The sequence below is a fragment of the Tauraco erythrolophus genome, chromosome 2 (genome assembly GCF_009769465.1).
Source record: "Tauraco erythrolophus isolate bTauEry1 chromosome 2, bTauEry1.pri, whole genome shotgun sequence".
In the NCBI taxonomy this organism is placed as follows: Eukaryota; Metazoa; Chordata; class Aves; order Musophagiformes; family Musophagidae; genus Tauraco; species Tauraco erythrolophus.
Genome location: NC_141466.1, coordinates 117,087,507 through 117,114,245, shown reverse-complemented (window position 1 = coordinate 117,114,245; position 26,739 = coordinate 117,087,507). Strand labels below are relative to the sequence as shown.

Genomic DNA, 26,739 nt, shown 5'->3' with positions numbered 1-26,739 from the left:
GACTAGATGATCCTTTGAGGTCCCTTGCAATCCCTAACATTCTGTGATTCTGTGATTCTGTAACACCTTAAAACAGCAACTATTTCTAAGTGCATGCACGGTACTTTCCCCTGTAAGACTTTTGCACACTCATGGAATATTGCGTAGAGAGACAACACAGTACAGCGTCAAAAGAACTTTTAGAATGTGAAAGTAGACTTTCATCTTTGCAATTGACTTTATAAATAAAAGATAAATGCTTTATTTATTGAGGGTAGAATATAAATATGAATGATCTGTTAATATATCAATTGCATCTTCTTAAATTTGATGTTGCTTGCTAGCAAAATCTTGACTCATCTGATGCTTTTCCATGTGGAAGAGTAGTGAACATTATCTAAGTAAAATCTTGACTGTTTTCTTTTTCTGGTTTTGGTGGGGTTTTTTTTGGCTAAAAACATTCATATTAAGTGTTCATCATCAGTATAATTCAAACTGAAATCAACTGAAATAGGTCCAATGACTTACAAGGGCTCAGGTTCATGGAAATTGTTTTGTAAATATAATAGTTACGGACTCTGTTATCAAAAAGAAAATTAAATTACTTGGGTTACGAGCTGGAGAAACTTCATAAATGTGGATGGTTCAGCATATGTAGAGTTTGAGTCCTGTTTCGGTAATAATTTTTCACACATTTTTTTGAATCGTCAAATGGCAGCCCAGCTGTTCTAGTTTACTCTGTAATACCACTGAAAGTCCAACTATCCTAATCTACATATACTATTGTCAGTGCCCATCTGCTTGTAATGCAGAAATGAATGAAAAAAATGAGGACAGAACAAATAGAAATCTTAATAAGCTCGTTTTAGCTATGCTACTGGATTTTGTTATTTTCCATTGATTCTATAGGTTTGTCCGGTTTTAGTACAACATGATAGTAACAGAAAAATTGTAGAACCTAAAGTAGAAACTACTGTTGTCCTAAGCATGTTCTGAGCCATTTAGTAGCTGTGCATAATTTATTTTTATTCAAACTGTGGACAAGATTTTCAGCTAAATTGAACTAGTGAACTTCTGTTGCTGATTGGACTTCAAAATCTGTTTTGCAATGACTCGTCTATTTATTTACATTTCAAAAAAAATTCAGTTTCCTTTGACTAGAGAACTGTCTTATCGAAACCTCTCAACATAAATGTTGCTAAAAAACAGCTGAACCTGTTCTTCTGAAGTCTCTCTGAAACTTCTGCTAACTTACAAAAGAGCTAGCAAGACTACATTAACGTCATAGCTGAGGACATACGTAGCTAGTTTTGGTCCAAAGCAACAAACATTAGAGAAAGTTATAAATGAATAAAACCCTGTAAAACTTGTACGGGAATATACGCAACAAAAATGCTTTCATAATTTACCGTAATCTATGAATGCCATGGGAGTAATTGTTTCCTTTAAGTAATTGGCAAACACTGCTAGTATCCATTCAGAAAAGTAATTTTCCACTGAGAGAACTTCTTCTTGTAAGCACTCATGGAAAGAACAGCCAACAATACAATGCCTCCTCTGCAATTCTGCCTGGCTACATTCATGTAGTCAAAGCAGAAGCTTTAAATGCAACAGAGATGAACAGCTGGTATCAAATCTGCAATTAGATGCGGAAAGATCATCTTCTCATGGGAGCAGAAGTTCATGGTTGTTATGTAGTTGTAGTTGTTAGTTTTCTGGTTTGTGTCTCTAAGCAAAACCCTTTCATAGTTTGAGGCAAAGTTCTACGATCTTCTTAAAATGAAACAAATTTGCTACCTTAAAAGAGATTCACATGACAGGCAAAACCACCTCTTCTTTAATCTCTGTGTGAACTGTAGTGCTGTCTTTTCTGTAGCCAAATAAATGGTACTTTATGGAATCGTCAAGCCTCGTTAGTTAAATAGGTCAACCAGCTTCAGTGCCAAAACCTGCAGGAGTTTGAGTGTTCTAAAGGAAATTAATATATTATCCGTAAGACAGTTAAGTGATATACATGTACCTTCACCTGGGGTCGGAGGAGGAGCTGACAGAGAGCTTATGGGTCAAGATTAGAGGATGGGGACGGATAGGGGATGTTACGGTAGGGGTCTGTTACAGGCCACCTGGCCAGGAGGACAGAGCAGATGAGGCGCTTTATAGCCAGATAGGAGCAGCCTCGCGGTCACAAGCCCTGGTCCTCATGGGGGACTTCAACCACCCTGACATCTGTTGGAGAGACAATACGGCAGGGCACAGGCAGTCCAGGAGGTTCCTGGAATGCGTGGACAACAACTTCCTCCTGCAGGTGATAGAGGAGCCGACAAGGAGAGGTGCCATGCTTGACCTTGTGCTCACCAACAGGGAGGGACTGGTGGGTGATGTGAAACTTAAGGACAGCCTTGGCTGCAGTGACCACGACACGGTGGAGTTCAAGATCCACAGGGCAGCAAGGAAACTATACAGCAAGCTCTGTGCCCTAGACTTCAAGAAGGCGGACTTCAGCCTCTTCAAGGACCTGATGGGCAAAGTGCCACGGAAGGCGGCCCTGGAGGGATGAGGGGCCCAGGAAAGTTGGTCCACATTCAAGGAGCACCTCCTCCAAGCTCAGCAGAGGTGCATCCCGATGAAGAACAAGTCGGACAAAAAGACCAGGAAGCCCGCGTGGATGAGCAAGGAGCTCCTGGACCAACTGAAAATGAAGAGGTTAGCCTACAGAGGGTGGAAGCGGAGACAGATAGCCTGGGAGGAATACAGAGAAGCTGTACGAGTGACCAGGGATCAGGTGAGGAAGGCTAAAGCCCTGAAGGAATTGAATTTGGCAAGGGATATAAAAAGCAATAAGAAAAGCTTCTATAGGTATGTAGGAGACAAAAGGAAGTCCAAGGAGAATGTAGGCCCCCTCCGGAAGGATACTGGTGCTCTGGTTACCCGGGACATAGAGAAGGCTGAGGTACTCAATGACTTTTTTGCCTCAGTCTTTACTGATAAAGCCTCTTGTCTTACCACCCAAGCAGTGGAAAGAACTAGCAGGGACTGTGAGGATAAACCACCGCCCACTGTACTTGAAGAGCAGGTTCGGGAACATCTGAGGAACTTGAAGGTGCACAAGTCCATGGGACCTGATGAGATCCATCCGCGGGTCCTGAAGGAACTGGCGGATGAAGTTGCCAAGCCACTGGCCATTGTATTTGAGAAGTCGTGGCGGTCTGGCGAGGTCCCCGATGACTGGAAGAGAGGGAACATAACCCCCATATTTAAAAAGGGGAACAAGGAGGACCCGGGCAACTACAGGCCGGTCAGCCTCACCTCTGCCTGGCAAAGTCATGGAGCAGATTCTCCTGGGAACCATGCTAAGGCACATGGAGAGCAAGGAGGTGGTGGGTGACAGCCAACATGGCTTCACCAAAGGCGGATCGTGCCTGACTAACTTGGTGGCCTTTTATGATGGGGTGACAACATCAGTGGACAATGGTCGACCAACGGATATCATCTACCTGGACTTGTGCAAAGCTTTTGACACTGTCCCGCACGACATTCTTCTCTCTAAACTAGAGAGGCATGGGTTTGATGGATGGACCACTTGGTGGATAAGGAATTGGCTCAATGGCCGCACTCAGAGAGTGGTGGTCAACGGCTCGATGTCCAAGTGGAGACCGGTCCCTCAGGGGTCCGTGTTGGGCCCGGCCCTCTTCAACATCTTTGTCGGTGACGTGGACAGTGGCATGGTGTACACCCTCAGCAAGTTCGCCGATGACACCAAGCTGTGTGGTGCTGTCGACACGCTGGAAGGGAGGGATGCCATCCAGAGGGACCTCGACAGGCTGGAGAGGTGGGCCCGTGTCAACCTCATGAAGTTCAGCCAGGCCAAATGCAAACTCCTACATCTGGGTCGTGGCAATCCCAGGCACAAATACAGACTGGGTGGAGAATGGATTGAGAGCAGCCCTGAGGAGAAGGACTTGGGAGTACTGGTGGACGAGAAGCTCAATATGAGCCGGCAATGTGCTCTTGCGGCCCAGAAGGCCAACCGCATCCTGGGCTGCATCAAGAGGAGCATGGCCAGCAGGTCGAGGGAGGTGATTCTCCCCCTCTACTCTGCCCTCGTGAGACCTCACCTGGAGTATTGCGTCCAGTTCTGGAGCCCCCAACATAAGAAGGACATGGACCAGTTGGAGAGGGTCCAGAGGAGGGCCACGAAGATGATAAGAGGGCTGGAGCACCTTTCCTATGAGGACAGGCTGAAAGAGTTGGAGCTGTTCAGCCTGGAGAAGAGGAGGCTCCGGGGTGACCTTATAGCGGTCTTCCAGTACCTCAAGGGGGCCTACAGGAAAGATGGGGAGAGGCTGTTCAGGAGGGCCAGTTGTGATAGGACACGGGGTAATGGCTTTAAAATAGAGGGAGGTAGATTCAGATTGGATATTAGGAAAAAATTTTTTACCATGAGAGTTGTAGAACACTGGAACAGGTTGCCCAGAGAGGTGGTGGATGCTCCATCCCTGGAGACGTTCAAGGCCAGGTTGGACGAGGCCCTGAGCAACCTGATCTAGTTGGAGATATCCCTGTTCCTTGCAGGGGGGTTGGACTAGATGGCCTTTGAAGGTCCCTTCCAGCCCTAACCATTCTATGATTCTATGATATATATGCACCTAATTAGTAAGTAATATGGACCTCCTTAGTAAGTAAGGGAATATAGATGCAGCTGAGCAAATAGATAATAGTTTACTCAACCATGCCTGCAACTATGGTGTTTTGTCTCCTATCCATGTGCTTTCAGCTTGCTGCTTGTCTTTAAGATGTATTGATGAGAATTGTCCTTCTGTTCTAGAAAGTGCTATATTGTCAGTACAGTACTGTTAGATTCTTTTTACTGTTAGATTCTGTTAAGTATTGAAAATTTAAATTCACATCACGGAATGTAAATGTCATTAAAACATTTATTCATAATTCTTGGTATTGGTGTTACAGTAGAATTTAGATGTCATCTTGATGCTCTCTTGGTTTTGTAGTTTGGGTTTTGTAGTTTTTTGTTTTGGGTTTGTAGAATCTAAAAGTAAAGATTATTCTAAGAGCATTTCTTTTAAATATGAATTTGGTATTTACCTTACATCTCCATATTTACAATGTATCTGAAGTTCAGTGATATGAGTTTTAAGAAGTTCTGCATGATTTTGCAGAGTAGTTGACAGTTTTTCAGCTCTGAAGAAGCACAGAAGATTAGAAGACTGATTCCTTATATACCAGATATACATGAAGATTCTGATTTTTTATATTTTCAATACACTGTGTAAATGGATTGATAGAAATGAGCTTGTCATAACAAACAGAAAAATTGCCCACGTCCATAGCATATAGGTATGCTATATCTACAGCTGGGTTGTTGGTTTTTTTTAAGTCAGAAATTTATATAGCTCTCACTTTTATGCATACTATCAGATAGGTGAGGGCTCAGGGGAGGAAAGAGCTATTGGATAGCTGTGTTCAATTACCAAAATCAACTCATTATAAATAAGTAAATACTTGTACATGCATGGACTGTAGCTGATCAATACAATTCTTCATCAATACTTTTATCTGTAGCTACCCAGCTTATGTTTTGCAGAAAGAAGGTTTAAAATTCAATTTTAGTTGTGGTTGCCCTTTTTTTTTTTCCAAACAAAATGGCGCAGGAAATTGTGCATTTCTGATCAGATAACCATTTTTTATATATCTAGCTTTCAAGAAGAGTATTAAGGATGAATATTGTATTTTCTGCTTTGCGTTTGTTGCTTCTTTCAGATCAACCTTGCCTTCATTCAGATTAGATTCATGCAAAACATCTATCAGTTGTATTCATTCACTTCATCAGTGTTTTGGTACTTCCTGAAGTTTTGAGAACTTTTGCAATTTAGTCTGCTTTTTAAGAAACCATATATTTCGAATGGTACTTGAAAGTAGAGGCATTTTTTTATTTCTAGTTTTTAAATTCTCTTTGTTCTGATGCAAAATTATGTACTAGGGCAACACAATGTAGTTGTTATGTAGATTTTGGAAAATAAGTATTTTCCTATCTGAAAATGTTTGCTGTAATCTGGTAAAGTAACATTAACAATACAAAAGTTCTTGTCCAAAAGCTCTTAAAGGAGCTGTGGCTATAACGCAAGGAAGGAAGAACTGAGATAGAAATATTTTTCTGTATTTTGCTACAAACCAAATACAAATTCATTCACTAGAAAGCAAAGAGAAAAAGAAAAGCATGAGATAAAGTCATGTCTTAAGGTCAGAAACAAAAAAGACAGAAATAACACAAGCTTTTTTCCATCCATTGGTTAACTTTTGGAGAAGCAGATCAGAAGAGTGTAGGCATGCATTCTGCTGCCTTATGCAGATGACTTGTCAAAATGCTATGTGCCAGTTTAATTAATTAGAGAGCTAACAAATCTTTCTACAGACACATGTACAAGACATTCTTTAAAATGCTTTGTAGAAAATGCATAACTGATATTTAAAGATTAAGTAATTATTTACTATTTTTATAAGTACTTCTAGAATATCAAGTAAAAACATTTTTAAATAATTGTTTTTAAAAATATTTTCGTCAGTGGGACTTTATTTTCAAAGATGACAGCTGGACCAGACTAATTCCTTATATACCAGATACAGTGGTAACTAGTCCTATAACTTTGTACATATGAAATACTATGTATAATTGGATCATCAGGTTGTGGGTAACTCCTTTGGAAAAATTAGCAAAGCCATAATTACTCACAAAAAATGTGTACATCTCTTATACACTAATAAAGGACATGTATGATATGCACAAGGATGTGGACTACTGTACTGCACACTACACAATCTAATGGCTACTTGGTGTTATTTTATATGACAAATTGTGAAGCAGAACTTCACAGCATTGTGACTGTACTCTCGGGATCTTCTTTGTCTCCATTTAAACAGTTTTGATTACATTAAAAAGAATTCCTTCCACATGCCACATATTCTGTTTTTTGAAATTACGTATGCAATTGCATACTTTAGAGTACTGCAGATTACTAGTTCTGCTGTATAATTTGAAAATTTTCTCACTGCAGATCATAAGCTCAGTTTAAGTTTTAATTAATTACCCTATTATTCCTATTCGCATTCTCACCATAGGCATGGAACACAGCAGAATGTTGCCACTGCAAGTCTACCTCTGTTACTCAGTTTTTATTGCTAAACTAAGCAGCTTATTATTCTTCTGTTTGCACGGATGGTATAAAAAAGAGCAGCTCCACTGCTTAACGGTTAAGGCAATGTCCAAAGATTTTTAGGAACCTACCCAAAATTTTTTTCAGTAAGAAAAATTCAGTAGGCTTTAGATAAAGTGTAGAAGTTAAGAAGAGGAGCGTGTAGCTTTTTTTCATGTTGTCATATGTTACACATAGTTTTGGGTTTTTTTTATTTTTTATTTTGCCCTCACTGAATACTGCTTTCAGCTAGAGTGAGAAATGAAGTGTAGTTATTTCATTGGTTTGTAATTCATTAAAGCTGGTGAATGCAGAGTCCCATTTTAATAAGCACCAAAACCAAAGAAAATGATAATATTTTGACCAAGAGAAACAGGGGAAGAGAAGAGAAATAGTGCATAAGAGAGTAAGCCAGAACGAATGTAACAAACTGTTACTAGATATCCTGGTGCATAATTATTCAGTTAATGTTTAACTACTAAAAAAGCCCATTATGATAAATAAATATATTTACCAAAAAAGGAAAACCTCTCTGTTTATTACCAAGCAATGATTCCCATTTCGATCTACAAGTTTTGTTTTCTCTTATGGGTGAACAAAATTCGTGAATGGTAAACAACAATATTGAATAGTCAATTAGATGGAAGTACGTTGACTATTTATTGTTATCCTGTTTTTCTCAAACTTACTTCTCGACAACCAAGAAAATTTTCTTGAATACTTAAATAATGCCTAAGAGTTCTGTATACTTTCCGTCACTGTAGCATTAGAGCTTCTTAAAAGAACTAAAGCAAGCAATTTATGGATTATGGATTTTGGTTAGAGTAAGCAATTTAGTGACCACTTTTATTTTTTCTGACAATAAATACAATAGTCTTTAGACAGCTCAAATACTTGCTGGCATCTTTTAATACTCTTCCTTGTAGTCAGAACATCAGATGGAGAAGTCATTTCCCATAAACAACTTCATGCAAGATTTTTAAGGTGAGAACTACTAGTCCAGATACACATTGTTCAATAGCAATCCAAAAGAGCACGTAATTTATCAGGAAAGAACCTAAGCTTTTAGGCAGGCTGGTGTTTTGTGAACAGTTTGAATCTTTTCCAATTCATAAGTCCACAAAAGAGAAATTAATGAGAAAATGCCAGGTTGTTAAAAAGATATATAGAAATGTGTGTCTCATGTATGTACAGAACAAGTGTTAATTACTTCCATAAATCTGTCCATCTCCCCATCTGGATACTAATGGACTAAGCATAATTGAGTACCAAGCCACTGCTAAGATAAATACATGTTTTTCTTGACACACCTACAAAATAGAGTGATGTCATACTGCAAAAAATATTCCAGGTAAATGAACTATGATTATAAGCTACAGCCATGACATATTGATGGATGAAACAGTTACGGGAAAAAAAATCTTCAAGAAACATACAACTTTCCCACTAACATGCTCTCTGTTTTATCAAGATTCAGCTTTAGCCACTTGATATCTGTGCAGATGCTGATCTTAGAAAAAGAGCAGTGTGAGCAGTGCAGTTGTCAACTGACACGAAGCGAGGTGAAGTGGATGTCATTCTGTACTTTATCTCATGGCATCTTAGCAGATTCCCAGTGGCTTGCTATGGACATTAAAAATGGTAGGAAAAAAATTAGATTGCTTCTGAGTAGCCTAGAAAAAGATTTTTGGTTCTACTGTAGAATAAGAAAGTGTTGAAATAAATTAATTTGTGAATTTTATGCTGTCTGATATTACTGCATGTAATAGAGTAGACTTTTAATTACATCCTTGGATGATGTAGACTATTAAATAAAATGTTAACATCCTCCTAGCAATAAAAACTAAAACCATCTACAAATAAATGTCAGATCTTGATCATGGAGACTCTTGGCTGTTAAGGTTGTCTACAGCTTTATGTCTAAATCACTGAGGATTATAAGTGTCTGTGAGTCTTCAGTTATAAGACACTCAATTGTCAGGTATAGACTTACTCAAAACGTTTTAATTTTTGAAATGTAAGTTTAAGAATTGTATGGGATATTCTTGAAGAAGATATATATTTTTGCTAACTAAAGGTGAAAAAAGTGTATTTGGGAAGCTTAAACTGATACTATCATCATATGACTATATGGGGAAATCTTCATCAAAGCCCATTAAATGTTAGATATGAGTCTGACTCTTGATTTCAGTTTTGCAGCTCATGATACTATCTGCTGAAAGCCTAGAAAAATCGAGATAATTAACTTTTAGCAGCAAATACTCAGTTTAGGAAACTGGCATATTTAAGACCAAAGTCTGGCTCAGGTTAACCTAATGATAATCTGATTTAAATGATCACATTTTGTTCACTATAAATTGAGTTATCATATTTAATCAAATACATGGTATGAGTTTATCATGGAACTCATGTTCTGATAGCACTTGCAATAGATTTCGAAAAAAAAAAATTCTTCTTAGAATGATCCAAAAACATAGAAGGAGCCTGATTCTGGTCTCAAAATGTTTTGAAATACCGTGTACGTTTGAAAAGTAATAAATCTCGTCTTTTTTTCCCCCAAAAAACATGACATAAATGAAAATGAATGCATCCTTAGCCCGTATAAATTGGTATGGGTCTATTGATTTTGGTGCAGCAATACAATGTTAAATCAGATGTGGCCTTTAAATACAAACAAATCCCAACTGTCACATACAGTTATTGTTCTAGTTTAAAATAAGGAATGAAATACTGTGATTTACAGATGGTGATACATTTTTTTTAAATGAATTCTCATAAATGACATATATACTGGGAGATGGATTTTTCCAGATGTTTCATTTTAGTTGTCATATACATCTTTTAGAGGTTCTACTATCACCAGTGTTTTTCTGACTCAACTATCTGGTTATGTTGTTTTGTTAATTGCAGAGCTATCTTCAACTAAACACAAATATTATCCTGTGCCAGTATATTCATGCTGGCAGAAACCTTGCAAGCAAAGGAGCCAGAAATACAGAAAAGTCCAAGACTCTTAATTTTTAGAGTCATTCATGAAAATTACGCTTAATGAGGGAACAATGCAACATATGCAACAGATAGCTCATCCCCATGCCTACATCTTTTTTAATCCATACTTACACTGCCTTCACCATTGTAGATATAATAGCTTGTAGTTTATGCACTATCACTTTAGTAATAAAGTCAAGCCCCAAGTAAACACACAGCACGCTTTGAAACACGTTAAAAAATACTGATGAAACGTCCTAGATTTGTTGTCATGGACGAAGTGGGGTGAATATTGACAGAGCCTCTGAAATGTGGTAGTTTCATCTGTGTCTGTAAAGATATATTTAAAATGCATTATTTTATCGTATAAAATACAGTATTTTATTGTCCCCCCCCTTTTAGGGGGGGACACTACAAAAAGCAAAATAGCCTTTTTATGGCTTTAGCAGAACCTGGAAAGAAATCTGAACACATGCAGCAGGGGTACAGTGTTTGAGGTGATAAAGTTTTGAGAAGGAAACTAAATTACAAGTGGGATACTTTGTTTGAATAGCTGGAATAAAAGGTCTGTCCATTGTGGAAGGTCTATAGAAAGTCTTGGTTATACTGTGAGTTTGACTAATGAACGTTTTTAAGGCTGGAAAACTAGGCAGTAACTAGAAAGGTAAAGTGTTCTCTGGCTTATGGAAACTCTAGAACAGTATATGATGAGCTTTATTTAGGACATTTGCAATTGTTTGATCATGATCAGACCTGGGAAAAAAAGAGTTAAATCTCAAATTAGAGCATTACCAGATTGTGTCTCTGATATGTTAATAAGCTGATTGACAGAGATCTGTCTTTTGTTTATCTTACTAGCCAAGCCTGAGTATTTTCAGAAAAAATTAAGAGCTTTTAAGCATGCTTAATTACCTAAGGCATCCATGTAATCACTTAGCCAGGAAAAGCTATAGATGAGCTTTATCAGATTTTGGCCATTACAGATAGTTCAGTGTTGCAAGCTACTATGGAATAATATTTCTGACCTAGAAATCTAAGAAGGAAGATTTAAGTTAAGGCTGTGATACACCACAACAGAAAATGAGGAACCAAATTTATGCATTTCAATCACATTTCTTCACTGCTAGTATCAAACCTGGGAATGCAGAAATGGCAATAGAAACAGAAATGAAGGTAATCCTACTGAGCTTGAAATTATTCAAGAGTGGCAAATTTGTCAGTTTTACAGCACACCTTCCAGAAGTGTTTACAATGCTAATACAGTTCTGTAGAGCTAAACTTGTGATTTTAAAAGCTGCTGAGTCACATTTTGCCTTCACCGAAGTGGAGCAGTCAGTCACCAATACAAGATGTGTTGCACAGTGTAATGTGAAATTACAAATCAGCTGGACACATCCACATGTGTCCAAGCAGAAAGATTGTTAATCAACATGCCGAACAACTGTTACAGAGAGAATGCTATGTGTCACAGGAAAAAAGCTGGAAATTGTTCTTGCTGGTAAACATGTTTTTCACAAGTGAATGTGTGGAGAGTTGCATTAGAATCTATTAATGTGCTTTTTTTAGAAATCATGGAATGGAATAAAAATAAAACACTTAACCTCTTTGCTGCGTACGAGCAGTGTTCCAAACGATACTGTGATCAAACAGATTCTCCATAAAAAAGGAAAGCTTAAAGCATGACAATTGATAGCCATATGACATGACCAGAATTAGTTGGCCAAAACAATTGAAAGCCTTTGTTTTTTTCAGATAAATTGGCAGAGTTCTGTTCATTCTTCAAGAACAGAAAAGGAATTAGTTATCTGATTTTTTTTTTTTTTGAAGTCAAGCTATTTAGGAAAGTCACTGAAACTGCAAAGAAAAATATTTTATCTTGCATTAGAAAGGCATAAGCCCTGGATCAGGAAATAGAAGGCTTAACCTATTAGAAATGCTCTGTCTGTAAAAGCTGTTCTAAAATACCTCACCTATTCATAAATTAGTATTACAAATAAAAGCATTTTATGATCTCCTCAGGTGTAAAACACAAAATCAGGTTTTTTTTTGTATGAGAAAAAAAGGCAACACGTTTTCTTGTGGAATATAATTGCATATATTATGCTGTAACTGGACTAAAACATTCTTACTCTGATCACCATAAAACTATCCTGGCCTCCTGGAGAGCAGTTGAGAAATTTATATGAAGCAAAATTGAAGTTTATAATAGTTGGAACTGTTAGTATTTAAATGTGCATTTAATTATGGTCTCTGAAAATATCTGGGCAATTAAAACAGGAAGACAAAGTAGAAAACAAAGCACATAATAGATGTTGAAATATATCTTGTTTAAAATTAACAGTGTTCATAAAAATCGTACCTTGTGCAATTATAGGCCAGCTGAAGGCCTAAGATCCTCTTCAGCACTAATTCTTGGCATCATCATGTATTATAACATGGTAAAATCCTACAGTTATGTCTTTTATGATCTAAACATTAAACTTTAGAAAAACAGTTAGTAATACTGTTCGATTTTAAGGTCACACAGGAGTTTGGGCTCTTAGGTTTTAAAAAAGAGGAAAAATAAGAATACTATTGCCTCTCAGTACGGTCTTTGGCAAATTTTCTGATGCTTATATGGAAGTTCCCAAATATACTTCCTTCAGCAGCATAGACAATAATTTTAATAATAGTGAAATATTCTAATATTCGTCTTTGATTTCTGTGTTAAATTTGTATACTTTCAAGGGATGATGTGAGGGCAGGGTTGTGTTGTGATGAGTTAAGCAGAAATATTGTCTTTGGTATATGCTGTATATAAATCCAGAAAAAATGTAGTCAGATGAATGCCTACATTTTAATTACATCTTCCGGTCAATGCCTTCATTTCTTTTATCAAGCTCAAAGTGCACCAATTTTTAATTCTTATTTTCACGTGTGAATGTCGAAGCATGAATGATTCAGGATTCCCGAACTGTAGAAACTTGAACAGAAAAAAGACGTCCTGTATTTTATTTACCAGTTTTGTTTCTGTGTGTTCATAGTAACTGGTTAAATGATATACCTTAGTACTCTTTATTTAATTTTCTTTCTTCCATTCTTTTGCAAATCAAAATACTATCTATAGTCTATATGTCATTCGTTACAAAAAACATTTGTAACATCTAGCTTATTTTTGAGAATATTTTCACAGGGTAAAAAAGCAAACAGGAAAGAATTTTATCTTTAGCTAACATTGGGTCATACAGGTTGGTTTTTTTTTTCATTCCTAACAGCAGTGTCACAGTTTCACACTGTGTATTGGCAGGTGTTTTATTTTAAAAGAGTACCTACTTTATATAAATGGTAACATAAGAGGCACAAACAATAGCCTGCAAAATCAAAAATAACATTTAAGAAGATATATGAAAGTAGAGACTACCTTGTCAACTTTCTTTGTTGCTCTTGGTTCTTCTGTCCTGAAAACTTTGAATAATATTAAAGCATAGAAGTCAGGAAAAAGATAAAGTTTCGTCGCAAGTAAATGGAAGAGACTATAGGCATTTTAATTCTGGCATATACACTTCAAAGTCTATTGGGTATGAAGGAAGTTTAGAAAATACTGTGTAGGGGCTATTTTCAATAGGTCTTTAGAGAAGAAAGTGCTATTTGTTTGGAAAAGGCTTCTAATTGGATTGCTGGGCGGCCATGGCCAACCAGTAAACTCTTATACCTCTTAATGTGTCATTTGCAGAAGACTTATTCCTCTTGGTGCAGTTTCACTGAATTGAAAGGAGTAGAGCTTGTTAGGTATTTTTTAACAAGGCAGTTTTTCATTAATAAGGCCATTGGCTTAAGTGGAAGTGAATGTTAAGAGTGTATCTTAAAATCTAAGAAATCTTTGTTTACAAGAAACCAGGCTAGAAAAAGTTTAGTTCATTGTGCAGGTAGCAATGAAATATTAAAACTACCTTTCTAATTGTGGGGTGTTATACTACCTTATTTATTTCTATTATTTCTTAGAAAGTGATAATTATAAAAAGCCTTTTAAGGATGAAGGTATGAGTTACTGTATTTCTATAGACATTCATGAGCTCTGATAACCTTTAGCCATTTACCAGAAAGTGAATATTTTCTCCAGATTTTACAGTGTTTCCTTCGTATTTGCTACTCTCTTGTTTGTTTGTTTGTTTGTTTGTTTGTTTGTTTGTTTTGTGGTGTTTTGCTTTGGTTTAGTTTTTTTTAATTCTATACTGAGATTCTTAAAATAACCAGGACTGAATCTTTCCCAGTTCAGGAATTAGCATAATGGCCTGCACATGATTCCTTTCTGTGTGGCGCATTTCAATATGAAAATCTAACTGTGCACTATATGAAGCTTTTGTCTAGCATGTTCTTCTTCCATTACCAGTTTAACTTTCCCTTATCATATACAGTGACGTACTTTAAGAAGCCATTTCCGTTACTGTCAGTGGTTCTAGTTTTATACTCTGAGCCAGATGCAAAACCCACTAAGGTCAACGAAAAATGCCCTTTGACTTCAGTGGTCCTTACAGGGGATTACTTATGTCTTGAAATGTGTTTTTGTAAAATAATCCCTTGAGTTTATTTGTTTATAATTATTTTCAGTAATCTTTATTTGCCTTAGTTATTACAGTAAGTTGTAACTATATTGGAGTTCATTTAACACCAAAGACCCAGCACTGATGTAGGAGTGATCTGGATTCTGTACTTCTGCATAACCAGAAGTAAACATTATGTTGGAATTAATTAGGTTTCTGGAAGGACAGTGAGACTGCAAAATTCATTCATGAATTCGCACAGATGAAACCAGAGGCGTAGCTCTGTATTGTAACTGTGCTGTTGCTAATGACGAATAGACAGAGAAAAACCCTGCTCATTTTTGAGATTGTAGGCTGTGAGCTGCTGGGCAGACAATTAGAAAGGTATCTGCCTTCTTATGAACAAAACACAAGTGCAAATTAATTCATTGCACTAGTATCATGTCATTCTGTAATGTATGAAAAACTGCTTAGAGCGTACACAAACTTTTAGTTCTTTTTAAATAGGTCATTCCAGGTGTATATTTTAAAAGAGAAAAAATTACAAAAATATAGGTAAGCTCACCTTGCTTCTAGGTAGATGTAAAGCTTAAGTAGCTATCTAAATGCTAAGTGACCCTACTGCAGTTCCTATAGTTTCTGTATTCACAGAACTGTGAGCAGGAGAAAAACTGAGCTGCTATTTTTATAATCAGATAAGTTAAATCAATGTTAGCATTGATAAAATTACAGTAGGCAGTAGATAACGGTAAATCATATTTTGAACTAATGATTTATTGCAAAAAATCTATGATTAATATCAAAAATTTTATGACTAGACAAGTAAGTAAAGAAAGGAAACACTTTTTGGTTTATGATTACTCAGGTGTTCATAGTAGCTTGTATAACTCAGAATAAGAGAGGTTTTATACATATATAAATAGATAAATAGATATATTTATAAGAATACTACGCAATGTTAGTTTGTTGAAAACTCAGTGCTGTATGTTATTTCTTGGACAGGTATGACTGTTATAAAATGCCGTCATATTAACTAAGCTTTGCTAGTTTTCTGTGTGTTCCTGGAACTTTAACTAGAGCTGTAGCTAGATCAGGATTTTGTTGAATGGAAGCAGAAGTGAAACTTGTGGTCTTTGTGAGGAACTGAAGGTTTTATCACTCATAATTAAGGAGTTGATGGGAACCAGCAGTGCTGCAAATGCTTCTGGTGCTCAGCAAGCTTCATGTCTGAAAAACGTTGTTTCATGGCAACAATGATTATTTGAGACTAACTTTCACTCCAGCCTCCTCTCTGAGTTAGTTTCTACCCACATTCAGTCATTTGACAGATACAAAGCCAGAGCCTCAAACCTATTACTGATGGCTCTTCTTTCTCCTGGAAAAACTGTTTTTCTTGCTGTTCACCAGTATGATCGTAGTCTGCAGCTATTTTTAATGGCCATTGTACATGTTTTTTAAGTTATTCAAAAACCTCTCTTTATCTCTCAGCATGTTCTTTCATGGTGCTAAGGATTCTGTGGAAATTACTGCCTTCTACTTTCTTTTCAATGGTGTTGAACAAAACCACAAAAAATAGAGAAAGAGAGAAATGTAAGGAAAGCAATCTAAAAGTTTGGTTTTGAAATTCTAGAAATGGATCGCACCATAAAAATTATTTATTTATTGGATCAGTATCATTGCTAGTATTTTTAGGAACTAACACGGAGCAAGAAAACATGAAATGCCAAATTTTACACATTATTTTGGTTATGTGACAGTTTTGTGCCAATCCACATCCTCTCAAATTAGGTTTAACAATCTATAATACCATTCAAATAAGTAATTCATATTAACCTACAGTTCATGTTTGCATAATTCACTTAGAAATTTAGTGAGAAAATATTTCAAACTACAGATTTTCCTTATTTTCGTCATAGGAATATGATCTTACTTTTTGTGTCTTAGTTTCTTCATTAGTGAAGTGGGCCAGATATGTGGATGGATTGCTGTTGGGTATTTCTTCTGAAAGATATTTAAATGCTCAATTCATAATCCTAAGCAAGAACTGGTTTTGCACATGGGAAGTGTTAAAGACCTTGCTATTATTATGGAAAAGACAATAAAGCAACTACTCTAGTTAAGTTGCAAAGACACTCAGCAAAGTGTTTGCCTGCAAGCATTTGAAACTCCAGCTGACTTGATGGGAAAAAGGAAATTGTCCTTTGTACTTTTGTAAAGAATTGTTGTTTTTATTTTGCAGAAGCTGTGTCTCAAGCTAGAGGCCAAGAACCTTATTTATTTTCCTCACATTTTTGTTCGAAAACCATAAGTATGTTGAAAAGAGCAAACTGAAAGCTTTTGCTAAGACTTTTCAGATATTTGCAAAACAAAATTAACCTTTCACATTTTACTTAGGCTAAAAAATGAAAGACTTTTAATCTTTGTTGTTTAGAGTGCAATGGTTGAAAAATTGTATTAATAACAAAAAAGTATTTTACTGTTTGTAGTGCTGTCAGTGTGGATATGACAAAAAAACCTAGGGAATTCAGAGTAAGAAACAGTACGTGACTTGAAATATTAGATAAACCATGGATGAGTACAGAGAGTGGTTTTAGAAGAACATGAAATTTAATACACCAGCTCAAGCCATAAAACCCGTTGTCTATCAAACTGAACAGCCTAACATGTCGAAGTTTAACATTTTAGGAGAAAAAATACTCCCATGAAGCAAGTAGGTTACTGTTAAATGATGTAGATGGTGGTGAAAAAATTCCCCCATCCTCCTCTCACTTTCCATGTTGACCAGTTCATCCCTCAAACACAATACGAGATTTTTTTACCTTAAATCTGCTTGTAAATATGATGCTAAATTTGTAATAAGGCTGGAATTACTTAAGTTATTCTGCCTCCTTCAATGATTATGGTTTCTCTGGATGAACATCAGTACAAACATTGTTAGAATGGAGCCTATCAAAATTTTTTCTCTTACTCTGCGGTTTATTCCTGGACTTTTTGATGCTCTTTGCAAACACAGGCATCATATATGAGTTGGTAAATAAAATCAAACCTTCAGACATGTAAGGTGTATTAGCTGTGATCTTAGATAATAGGGGAATTGCCTTTTATAAATAGGAAGTTATTTTGCAATGCAGTGGCAGATGAATGACATACAACAGCACCATTTCTGTAGATCAGATAAGAAAAATGTTCATGATATGCTTAAATGGTGTAAGTCCATATAGCTTCATCCACTGCAGAAGAGCTGACTTGACTAATATTGCAGCTTCCATGAATGTTATACATAAATGACAAGTCACCAATAGTGTGGAATGGGATGCCTGATTTGTAGGGAGAAATATGATGACACAGATAAAGAGGATGTCAGAAGTAAATATAGTAAAAAAATATACTTTTTTAAAACATGTAATTTTCAAAGTACAGCTTTAAGAATTTTTTTTAAGCCAAGTTGTATCAAATTTGATGTATTTGAGCTGAGTTAATTTAAAATTTACAATAAAAGAGAGAAGCAAAGAAAACCAGAGTCACTGAGAAAAACAACAGAAAGTTGGAAACTAATGAGCCTGCTTCTACTAAGGGACTAAAAGATTTATTTGTCTTATTGCTGATAGCAGAAACAGAAGGTATCATCCCAGAGACAGAAACATTTTCCTGAGGGAAAGAAGAAAATTAAGGACCTTGCTGTTATGCTGGAGAAGACAATAAAGCGATTACTCCAGCTAAAATTTGCAAAGCATTAGGCCCAGGTCAATTTGATTGCTAAGTTCTGAAGGAAGTAGCAAGAAAAATAGTTAAAATTTCAAATACAACAAGAGATCTTGTGAAGGTCATCAACTTACCTGGTTGACATGACACACAGGAAAATGTCAATAGAATGAGTATCAAAGGAAACAAATAATGACAGTTTGAATGGCAACATATTAAAATTTTTCACCAGTAAGGACAGCTGGCTAACTTGTTTCTCTATACAGTCCCAAGTTAGAATATCCGTTCACAGCACTGGAGAAGCTGAAATCTATCATTTTTCTCCTTGACTGCTTTTGCAATGTAATGCATACCTTTCAGTTGAAGATTCAGCACACCACGAAAGTTGTTAAAACTCTTGCAGGAGTCTGATACCTATTGAAAGTAATATAAAACTTAAAAATCTAAACACTGTAGGTGTGTGATTATTTTAGCGCATTGTTCTGCAGAATGCTAATTTATACATTCATGCAAACCTACTGCAGAAAATGCATTGCAACCCAAGTACCAGGAACAGGAGGAAGTCTTGTCCCCTAGATATGGAACGTAGACTTAACTTTGGCAAAGTATATAAACCTTTGCCTGTAGATGATTAATTCCTTTTGGACAAACATTATTACAAACAAAATTCTTTGTTCGAAACCCATGAAGCAATCTATAGTATTTAGAATTATAGTAAGACAGCAGTCTATGGTATTTTAGAATTATCATAGAATCATAGAATGGCATCCAACCTCCCTGTCATGGGTAGGGACGCCTCTCAACTAGATCTGGCTACTCAAGGCTCTGTCCGTCTTGGCCTTGAACACCTCCAGGAAGAGGGCATCCACCACTTCTCTGGGCAATTTATTCCAAAGTCTTACCACCCTCGTACTGAAGAATTTCTTCCTAAGATCTAATCTAAATCTGTTCTCCTTCAATTTAAACTCATTTCCCCTTGTCCTGTCTTATAGTAAGACACAAATACTTCTAGCACTAAATATACAGTGAAAAACTTTCAGTATCCACATCTTTATGTGAGAAATAAATAGATTTTGATAGGTAACATATATATGAACTCTTGTAGCTGCCATGCACAGAAACAATGTTGCTTTCTGAAGTGCAATCTACAGGAAAACTATGAGCACTTTAATGTAAAGTTTGGAATGTGCAAAAAATAATAGTTCTATCAACCTTTGCTATTCCTATCGTTTGTACTATGAACATTGACAAATAATTGGTTTGCCCGTTCTTTGAGCTTCCATTTTTTCCATGTAAAGCTAGACAACAGTTTTTACAGGACAAAGTAAAGAACTAAAATATGGGTATGAAAGCTAAATAAGTGGTTCAGTCACATCTGTAATTTTAATCAAAACACTGTATTTTAGAAGATTTATAGAAATCTGTAGACTAAGTGGAATTCATACTGTACCACCTACATATTATTTAGTTATTTTAGTGGTTCTGAATCAACCAAAAATTACAGTGTAATTACTTCGTACAAAAATAATTATCGTTACCATGTGCAATAAAGTAAGTATTGTTGGAACAGAACTCAGCATACTTTTGAATAGCTAAACAGGTTTTTTTTTCAGATGGTTAAGCTGCCTGTGTTACTAACATTACTAGATATATTTCTTGGTGTCAATACATGCAGTAAAAATATGGTCTGAGCTTTCGGGAGTTATGAATCATGGCTCATAGTTTTCCGTCTAACACACCTGTTGTCAGTTGACCCCAGCTAACCGTTACACACTCATACAGCCATTCACTTACTTTCCTCTTGCAGGACAAGGGAGAGAATGGGAAAAGCAAAAGTTAAAAACTCATGGCTCAGGCTAAACATAGTTTAATAAGTGAAGGAAAGAGGAGAAACCCAAAGTGATGCAAAGGCAGTTGCTTACCCAAAAAGCAGACTGATGTCCAGCCAGTCTCCGAGCAATGGCTGTGTTTGAAAACGAAACTTCCCAGTTTTATTGCTGTATGGTATGGAGTATCCTTTTGCCCAATTCAGGTCAACTGTCTTGACTGTGTCCCTTTCCAGCTTCTTGCCCACTCACAACCTGCTCGCTGAATGGCAGAATAACGACCAGAGAAAGCCTTGACGCTGTTCAAGCACTGTTCAACGATAGCCAAAGCCTTGGTGTGTTACCCACACTATTTCAGTCACAAATTAAAACAACAGCACATATAGGCTGCTATGAAGAAAGTTAACTCTATCCTGCATAGGTATTTTACACATTCAGTAGGAAAGTGGTATGTGCTCTGTATTTCATTATATTCAGGTCCTTGATGTCCATGAAGTACATGAATGAGCAAGGTATGATGAACTGCAGTTTGATACTTAGCACGATACTGACCAGAAGCAATCTTACCTCTATTAGAGGTTTCCTCTAAGAAAGTGTGTAAGGGTATGTGATGTTTTGCAAGACTGCAAGAGGGGAAACATAGCTTCAAAATTTAAAATTGCAATAAAAAAGAGCCATGTCTATCTTGCCAGCTTAACTTCAGTTCCTGCAAGACTTAGGAACAAATATTCAAGCAAACGGTTTGTTAGAAGTTGCAAAGTAAGGAAGAGATGAGTAACAGTAGACATTTATTTGTCAGCAACAAATTGCATTAAGCCAATTCTTCAACAATTGTTAGAGATTGTCAAGAAGCAGCAGATGCCATGGTATTCTTTACAAATCCTTAGGCACTGTCTAACATGATGTACTATTAAGCAAGCTAGGAAATCTTGGGCTAGATTAAGTTTCTAAATTGCTAGTAAATTGCATGCAAAGTTGGCTGGATAACGGTGCGAGCTGTCAGTAATTCTATGTCCAAGTAAAAGGACAAACCGACCACAGGCATCACTCCTGGAATCAATTCTTTGCTACTTTTCTTTCATCAGCCTGGATGGTAGGGCATAGACCAAGTTTATTAAACCTGTGATAGCGCAGAGCTGGGGAAGAGAAACAGTATACTCAAGAACAAGCTTTGAATTCAAAATCTGTTTGACCAATTAGAGAAAAGGACCAAAAGATATGCTAAAACTCTGTGGAAACAAGCAGAAGGTGCTAGGCGTAGGAAGGAATTATGGACGGCAAAAATATGCTGTAGAAAAAACTGGTGAAATACTGTTTCTTTGGAAAAGAATCTGTGAGTCTGCATGTATCACATTCTGAACAGAGGTCAACAAAGCCATGAAGCTGTAAAAAGATCTAAGAACATTTTATCTCTTGTAAGTGGAAATAAAACTGGTAAGACACGATTAAGTAATTACCCAATGCTGCTCAGTACTGCATTCCAGGCTGGAATTCTGCATCCAATTTTGAGCACTAAATTTCACCAGCAAAGTAGACCTATCAAATAAGAACCAAAAGACTGGAGGTTATGTACCTTACAGGAGAAATGACTAAAGGAGGATCTGATGGCAAAGATCGAGTTCATAAAGGAATGGTATAAAAAGGAAGGAAATAGTCTGCAATGGGGTTAAAAATGGCAGCAATTAATGAGAAGTTTAAACATTAGGAAGAACTTTCCAATAATAATAACAGTGAAACACTGAAATAGCTGTAATGGGAGTGGGGGATGGGAAGACATTACATAAATATTATCAGCATTGACATAGACATAGTTTATTCTACACTAAGGCAGAAAAATATACTGGGTGGTTCTGGTTTATATCACAATTAATTACATTGATACATCCCTGGAACAGAGTAAAATATCCCGCCTAACAGCTGGTGGCCACAGAATTACATCTTCCAATGCAGTAAATGCCAAAGACAAAATGTGCTAGTAGCTGTAATAATTCAGTATCTGATTCTTTGACTTTTAATATAAAATATTTTTGCCTTCATGATAGGAATAATGATGTATTTTTTTTTCTCTTCCTTACTCCCAGTAGTCAGATTGTGGGGAAATTCTACTGGTTTCTACTTTGAAAAACCACAGGAAGTGGAAGGAAGGAAGGAAGGAACAAGTCAAGGGATGGTGGCAGTAGAAAAAGTGGAGCTGTGGCACTGGTTTTCTGTAATGGTTAGAAAATAGGGAAAGAATCCCACAACACAAACTGTATTTCACTTTGGTTGGTTTGGTCCTTACAGGGTCATGAGTAGCCCAAGACATGACAGAATGAAGTCTGAAACAGCAGAATGCTTTGGTGAAACTTTGTTGCTTCTCCTGTCTCTGCTTTTTAGATCCTATAGTGAGATAAAGAAGTAGATGAGGAAGTTTAAGCAAATTGTTTGTATTTACCTCTTTCCTGAAGCGGCTTGATGTTTTGACACGTGATGTTATTGCAATGAATAATATGTGGTGCTTTTGTTGTTCTGGTTGCTTTTTGAAGACCCTTTAGTTTGGACCCAACTGAACTGAATATTTCTCTTCTTTATTTCTCTCCTGAGAAAGTTTTTCTGCATATATAACAACATTTCTTCTCTATTACGCTTGATAAGAAGAGATTTTTTAACTTTCCTCTTGGTGGAAAAAAAGTAAGTCTTCTTTATTTTCTTCTGTTTGCCATTTTGTCCTTCATATTAAATCTAAAATTCTTTCTACAGGAGACATAAAACCAAAGGGGAAAAGGGAAAGTCTGCATTAAATTAAATTGGTACTTGGGAGGCATTTCCTAAAAATAACTACATATATCTGGGGTGCAGAAGATTCTGATCCTTTTCTTGACCCCTTATTGATAGCAGCAGAATTGCTTTTTGTAATGCTAAAAATTGCAGAAATAGTAGTCTAAATAGTACTATTGCTAAAATAGTATTCTAAACTGAGGAAAACACCCAGGATTCTTGGCATAAGCAACCGTTTAAGACAATAAACTAATTCCATGGGCACTTTCCCTCCTTAGTTTCCTAGCTGAATAAAATAAGAAGTTCACAAATTCTCATCACATTCAGCACTGCATATTTTTTCTACATAATAAAATAGAGTTTTAGAATTAAATCCACCATCTAAAAGATTACAACAATTTTCACAGACATTCTGGTCTAGAGAAGCAGCGTTATACACAATTTAAACAATTCTTCTGTTTGAATGAAATACCACATGGCTCATATGATTCCTGCCTGGTCTTTTGTGAAAGTTTAAGTCTAGACATCACTTACCTGTAGACAATATTTTGTATGCCTAAGCCTAGTAAAATCTTCCATCTTGGCTTTTATTATTTATTTTTCCTGAGTCAAATTAAAATTCCCCTATTGTGTTTTCTTCAGCTCAGCTACGAGTGGAAGAAGCCCTACATGCACACATTCACTTGAATTGAATGACCCTCACACTTAGTCTTGAGTGCTACGTGTGCTTGCATGGAAACATTTACTACCAAATTTTCTGTCTGCTTCATGGAGGCATTTGTATGTGTAAGCCACTGAAGTCCTTCCGTGAAAGGCAGTATAGAATCACAAAGAGGTTTTATTGCTTAACAAAGTTTGGAGACTTCATCAGTGAACTAAAAAGGTTTCTGCCTGCAAAGATACAAACTCAAGTGTTCAAACCCGGAGTATACAGAATCAGCTGAAAAGGGAGAGTCATTTTTAGTGATCAAGCTTCAAAAATTAAAAAAGTGAGTATAAGCAGAATAAACAAAAATTAAACCTAGGAAGAACTCATTTAAGAGAGCTTTTTTTCCAAAAACAAAGTAGTAAGTTCAATTGTAAAAGTATAGACTTATAACAAGATTAAATGTTTTGTTTTAACACTCTGCATTATTTACTGACTATAATTATGCAGTGAACTCCACATTAGAGTCATGGTATATCTGTAGCTGCCTGTAGAGATCAAGACCCATATTTTCTCTTGATATTTGTTTACTAATAGTCTTGTGACCTGTCATTTCCATCTTTTTCATAACATCATAGCAATGTGATTATTTTTTGTGAGGAGTGGTGCTCATGTTTTAAGGGTTGAAAATGCTTTCTCGAAATCTGATTTTCAAGGTACTGTGTAACTCCTGCATGTTTTTTTGAGAGCTATATGGTGGGTTTTTTGTCATACATAAGTATGATTATGAGTGTGCTAGAGTTTCAGAGTCTAATGAAGTGTATTTTATATCCCTGTACAGGAATGTAGCAGCCCTCAAAATCTTTTCAATCCTCTTTGTAGCACAATGAATGTAATGGCATGTTATATGTAAGTTCATATTCACATTATCTCTTCTAGAGAGGGTACTGATCAGCAAGGTAACGTGTCCTGTACAGTTCATCCATTTCAGTTGTTCAGTTTCTTCAAAAATATTTTTCCTCTCCTTCAAATTGCTATTAAATTAGCCCTGTAATATTTTATTCACAAACTAACATATACCAGTGACGGTATTTGTTGATACTGGCATATGATTTTACTATTTTCTTAGTGAAAAGATGTTTACTTGTCTAAGACACTGATCTTATATCAGTCTTGATTCTCATGAACATCTCCTTAAGTCAGTGGGAGATTCTGCTAAAGACTGAGGTCAATAATACACACTTATTACAGTGTATGTGTTATGGCAGAGCAGGCTGCAGAAAATATATTGCCTCGGAATTACTTCGTTTGCGGTATTATTGTTGGTAAGACTCTCTATAAATTAACACTGTGTTTTCCAAACCAGCGAAGTGCTTTCTGAACAATTGCATATGAGGTACTACTTCACACTGATGAATGGGTGTCCTTTTTTTCCCTGGATATCAAGCTTAACTAGTCTGACTCTGACTGGTAAACTGACCTGCAGCTTTCTCTTATAGGTATCAATAATTCTCCATGCATCGCGCTAGAAGCACAATGAGCAAAGACTACAAATAATACAGATAATCGCAATTGATCCATAGTTTGCACTGAATCTATTTAGACTATTCTTTGAAGGAGAAAAAAGGCAATTATCCAGTTTTTTTTTCTGCCTGAGCCTGGAATTACAACTCATTTTTTAATAGCAGATCTTAAAAAAAAACCAAAAAAACCCCGTTGATATAGTTTCTTTCACATGACCATGAGATATACTCAAAGAGATATACAGGACTATATCTGAAACAACTGTACTGTTTCCTTTAAATGGCTCCTGTAAATATATTTGTTAAAGAAAAATCGATATAGAAAGAAAAAGGAGTCACTGCTTCTGGAGGGGAAAGAGAAAGTATCTCAGATGCTTTATAATTGTTCAGAAAATATTTGTGGGAGGAATGACTCCCGGAAAACTTCCCAAGGTCGGTGAGATCCATAGCATTGTGCTGATTAAGTTACATTAATTCTTATGCACTCCGTTTTCCCAAAATAAATTGCTGTTCTTTTTCTCCTTCTTTTCCTCTTTTTTTTTTTAATTCTTTTTCCATTGCTGTTGTGGTTGTTTTCCTTCTCCTCCTCCTCCTCCTCCTCCTCCTGCTTCGTCTTCGTCTTCGTCTTTGTCTCCTTCTTCTTCTACTTCTTCTACTTCGTCTATTTACAGCTAGTTCTCATATTTGCCAAGAAAACTACTGAATTCCAGAAGAGAATATCCAATTTACATAAGTGAGTGGGATCACTTTTATGTGTAAATGATACCAAAATGTGTGTCATTTGCACAGAGATGACTAAGCTCTCTGTGCAAAACCTCAGCCTTTTGGTCTCGATCTTGTAATCCAGTCACAAAATTCCTATCAACCTGAAATTTCCAGTGGGACTTTTATCTTATGAAATAAGATTCAAATTCTCTGAAAGAGAAACGTAACTGCTCTTAGTACTACATGGTGAACTTCAGTTTTCCTTTTTACCCACCACTATTTTTTTCCAGCATGTGTGAACCCTGTTCTTCAGTTTCTGGAGAACCTGGGACTTAGAAGGCATGTGTTATTTCTACACAAATTAGACCTATACTCCACTCTTCACTGGATTTGTCTTGTGTTCTTTAATGTTTGTGACTGTAGATATTTTTCACAATATTTTGACAAACGAGAAAACAATGGCCCAATGAATGAGATCTTTTTTATAAACATGGTCCAAAGTGTATGTAATACAATGATGCAATTCTAAGAGAAGGATTGCAATCTAAAATGTGTTTATGGAGGGTTTTAACCAGAGATTTGAACTTGTGTTATAAGGGACTTACACCAGTCCACATATATTTGAAGTAGCTCCCTTGTCTCAGTAGAGATTTACATAACCGTATCTTCCATCAGAATCTGCACTTTCCCATTGCATACTCAGTCAAATCCATTTAGATGAAAAATTTATTTGACCTATTTTAATAGTTTTACTATCACAAATAATATCTAAATACGTGAGAATGTGGGCATTCACAAATAGAGCATATCAAGATTATTTTATTTCCCTTTGATAGTATCAATATTTTCTGTGTTGCTTTTATTTCATCTTTTAAAACACTCGTTTGG

At 36.3% G+C, this 26,739-nt stretch overlaps 1 protein-coding gene across 22 annotated transcripts in view; it reads left to right on the top strand.

Moving 5' to 3' along the window:
- NRXN1 (neurexin 1) overlaps window positions 1-26,739 on the top strand; it is a 763,795-nt gene that overhangs the window by 38,965 nt on the left and 698,091 nt on the right. Inside the window, exons 5-6 of one of the 22 annotated variants that reach the window (XM_086630140.1) lie at window positions 15,671-15,678; window positions 16,029-16,054. The exons of the other annotated variants lie outside the window; for them this stretch is intronic. Of the exons in view, the coding sequence (XP_086486266.1) occupies window positions 15,671-15,678; window positions 16,029-16,054 (34 nt within the window). The remainder of the gene's footprint in view (window positions 1-15,670; window positions 15,679-16,028; window positions 16,055-26,739) is intronic. 22 annotated transcript variants of the gene reach the window in all.